A 4,002-nucleotide genomic window follows, 5' to 3' on the forward strand; every position below is an offset into this window, starting at 1 on the left:
AAACCAACAGCTGGTTGTTTGAAAAGTTGAATAGAATTGATAAGCCACTTGCCAGCTAAGAAAAATACATCACAGATTACTAAATGAAAGAGGAGACATCATTACAGATCCTATGGACATTAAAAGGATAACAAAGGAATACTATAAACAACTGTATGCCAACAAATTTGATAACCTAGATGAAATGGACCAATTCCTTGAAAGACACAATCTGCCAAAACTCACACAGAAAGAAATAGACAATCTGAATAGGCCTATGTCTGTTACAGAAAGTGAATCAATGATTAATAATCTTTCAAAACAGAAAGCACCAGCCCCAAATGGATTCCCTGGTGGAATTCTAACAAACATTTAAGGAAGAAACTGTATCAATTCTCTACTATCTATTTCAGTGGATAGAGCAGAAGTAATACTTCCTAACTCATTTTATGAGGCTAGCATTACCTTCATATTAAACCAGACAAAGACATTACAAGAAAACTACAGACCAGTACCACCTCTGATGAACATAGATGCAAACATCCTCAACAAAATATTAGTACATTGAATCTACAATGTATAAGAATTATACACCATGACCAAGTGGAATTTATCCCAGGTGTACAAAGGAGGATAAATTCAACATTTGAAAATCAATTAAGATCCAGCAATCCCACTTCTGGGTGTTTACCCAAAAGATTTAATTAAAGGTTACCATGAGGCTTGCAATAGAGCAGGGGACTGAACTCCTATCAGGAGCTTTATCAGGAACCCACTCCTATAATAACTAGCACACTCTCAAGATAACAGCATTAATCCATTCTTGAAGTCAGAGCCCTCATGACCTAGTCACCTCTTAAAGATCCCACCTCTCAACACTGTTGCATTGGGGATTATGTTTTCAACACGTGAACCTTGAGGGACACATTAATCTTAATATGGTTACAATGTATGGAAATGAACCATTTTACAAAACATCTTATCTAATGTACTATTGTTCTTGGTCAGTCGAGGAATTATATCTATGGAACCAATGACCAAAAATACATGTTTAATCCTGAAAAATAAAATTTAAAAAATGTTAGTAATACCCCCATAATATGCTGAAATAAAAAAAAATGTTAGTAGCAGCATATTTATAATGTCCCTGGATTGAAAACAACTCAAATGTCTATGAGGAAAATAAATAAATTGTGATATATTCATACAATGGAAGACTGTGCAGCAAAGATAATGAATAAGGCTATTGTGACATGTATCAACATGGATGAATCTTATAAACATAATGTTGAGTGAAACAAGTAAAACCACAAAAGCATACTGTATGATTACATTTATATGAAGTTCATTAACAGGCAAAAATAAGCTTTAGTATTAAGAGATGGTAAGTATTAATGTAAAACAAAATAAGGAAGTGATTATAGTAGTAAGAGATGGTAAATATTGATCCTAAAGGAAAGCTTACCTAAGATGTGAGCAGATGGAATTGCGATTAGAAGATGCAAAAGCAGGGCTTTTGGCAATGTTTTGTTTCTTGACCCATCTAGCTGCTCATTTTATACTCATTTGTTACATTGTATGTTTCTATTTTACGTACTCTCTACATGTGTGTTATACTTAACAATTTAAAATGTGGTTTAAAAAGAAAAAAGTAAAACCATTGTCTCCATTCTCATTTCCTATTCTACAGTCTTTAACATTGTTGGTCTATTCCATTTATATTACTCTATTAATAGGAATTGAGCTTAACTATTTTGAGTTTTCTGATCCACCATAAATTATTTTTATATGTTAATTTCAAAAATAATAATATGGTAAACAGTGGTAAGTTTAACTTTAAAATGGTTTTAGTGATGCTTTTTTTTCTTATTACAGTATTATTAAAATGTATTTCCTGATATTCTGATGAAACAAGATGATATTTTTGTCCATAAACATTTTCCTATGTAGGAATAGATTCCCAGCCTCCCTTCTACCTGGCCCACACTTTAAGATTGAATCAGTTTTTAGAAATATATTTGGTCCTGCTAAAGATTTTCTTTGGCTAGTAAGGTTAAGGAATAGAAGAGCTTTTCAAAAGTGAATTATCTCCAAATATAATTAATAAAAGATGCAGAACAGAAATGGAGTCACTTATATGGCCCTACTTTCTTCTGGTATCATTAGTCAATCAAATTGGTGTAACTACTAAAATAGTATATTAGTTCCTACTTTCATCAATCCGTCAAAGGAATTGTGAATTGCTATCACAATCTATGAGTTATTTAGGAATCTGATTCCTTCTCACCCTGAAAATTAACTCTGACACCTCAAGGGGTATCTTTATATCCTACCCAGACTGGTTATGAGCTGAGAGGGCAGTGGATGATGGTTCTTTACAGTCTGAACAGATCTCTAGTCATTGTAAAACCTGTGATTTGTCAGTACTGTATAAAAGAGACAATAAAGTAATGAGCTACACCTTAAGAAAACCTCTCATCAAATTATGTTTCTTTATTATAGGTAATTCGCTCCTTTCTGCTCTTTCCAACAATTGAGCGAATGTCTGAGTCACCCAAAGGCAGAATTGCCACTCCACTTCTGTGCTGGTTTCGATATGTTCTCTATGCTGCCAGCTACTTATTATTTAAACCGTGTCCTCAGAAAATCAAGTCCTTGCTGATCAGAATGGGCCTCCAAGTAATGAACGTGGAGAATGAATTTTCACTGATGAATGTCCTAGAACCATTCTGCCTTGGTAAGCACCTTTTAATACGTATATGTTTATTCTTATATCAGAAAGTGTTTACAGAATAATCTCAAGTGAATGAATATCAAGCAAGCAATTATTTGTTGGGTTTATTTCCTCCCAAAAGTTTAGAACTAGAAATAAATAAAACTGAAAATAGACTGAGGGGCATTCTGTGTGACAAATAGAAAAGGCTCATCAAGCTTTAATTTTACCTTATGTATCTGATTGTCCACTCTAGCTGTGGTATGGTGAGAAATAATTGTCCTGTGCATAGTACATAGTATACATAGAGTCCTTACAGGAATCCAGAATGTGCCCTGTTAGCTCAGTAAGAGTACTTTGCAAAAAAGAAAAGTACGAGAAAACAAGGCCCAGTATTCTTGTAGAGTTAAGAGGCTATATTTTTATTTTCCTTCTTTAAATGTTTTTGGGAAGTTGAAATTATAAGAGTAATGTTAATAAATAATCATCATGGTAATATATTTTAATACTGGGTGCTTTGCTGATTGCATTTTCTGAATGTGCCAGGGAATGTTTTTGCTACTTTATTTTTTGGCTTCTAAAATTGTTTTAAAATGTAATCTGTCATTTTAGATAATACTAATTTACACTGTATTTATAAATGACTTTCATAATAAAATAATCATAGTTTCTTAATCTATGAAATGGGAATAATAATACCCCATATTTCAATGGGTTATTCTTGGGTTACATGTGATAATATATGCAAAGTTTCTATCTAGCATTTTATTTATAACAGGCTTCCAATAAATGATTTAACAACAATAGTTGCAGCAGCAGCTAATGGCACTGTGGTACTCAGAACTAATGAGGTTTAGGTATTGTTACTGTCCCCATTTTACAAATGAAGAAACTGAGGTACAAAGAAGTTACATGATTTGCCCAAAGTCAAGTAGTGGGTAGTGTTCAAACCCAGGCAGTTTGCCACTATGATAAGCTTCCTTTTATCATAGCTGCTGCTGCTGTTGTCTTTTTTGCCCTCGTTAATGGTAAAGGCTCCTGAATAAAGTTTTCCATGCTCACCTGTATTAAGAATGTCATAAGATCACATGCATAATGAATCTAGAAACAAGTCACAGCCCTGTCTGTTCAGTTGTATAAGCTGCAGCTTATATGGGAGGTGTTTCGCCAAATATGTAGCAAGAAGCAGTCATCACAAATATAAGTTCAATGTAATTTTTGTATTTATGGATTTTTTTCCCTCCATGCTCTCCCCAACTCCCATTCTTTATTATAGTCTTAGCACAGTGGTAAAAAAAAAAAAAAAAAAA

At 33.3% G+C, this 4,002-nt stretch overlaps 1 protein-coding gene across 1 annotated transcript in view; it reads left to right on the forward strand.

The window, feature by feature from the left end:
- LDAH (lipid droplet associated hydrolase) overlaps positions 1–4,002 on the forward strand; it is a 129,969-nt gene that overhangs the window by 73,611 nt on the left and 52,356 nt on the right. Inside the window, exon 4 of the mRNA XM_012653104.1 lies at positions 2,482–2,716. Coding sequence (XP_012508558.1) covers positions 2,482–2,716 — 235 coding nt within the window. The remainder of the gene's footprint in view (positions 1–2,481; positions 2,717–4,002) is intronic.

Source organism: Propithecus coquereli, unplaced genomic scaffold (assembly GCF_000956105.1).
Source record: "Propithecus coquereli isolate 6110/MARCELLA unplaced genomic scaffold, Pcoq_1.0 Scaffold41, whole genome shotgun sequence".
NCBI classification, from domain to species: Eukaryota; Metazoa; Chordata; class Mammalia; order Primates; family Indriidae; genus Propithecus; species Propithecus coquereli.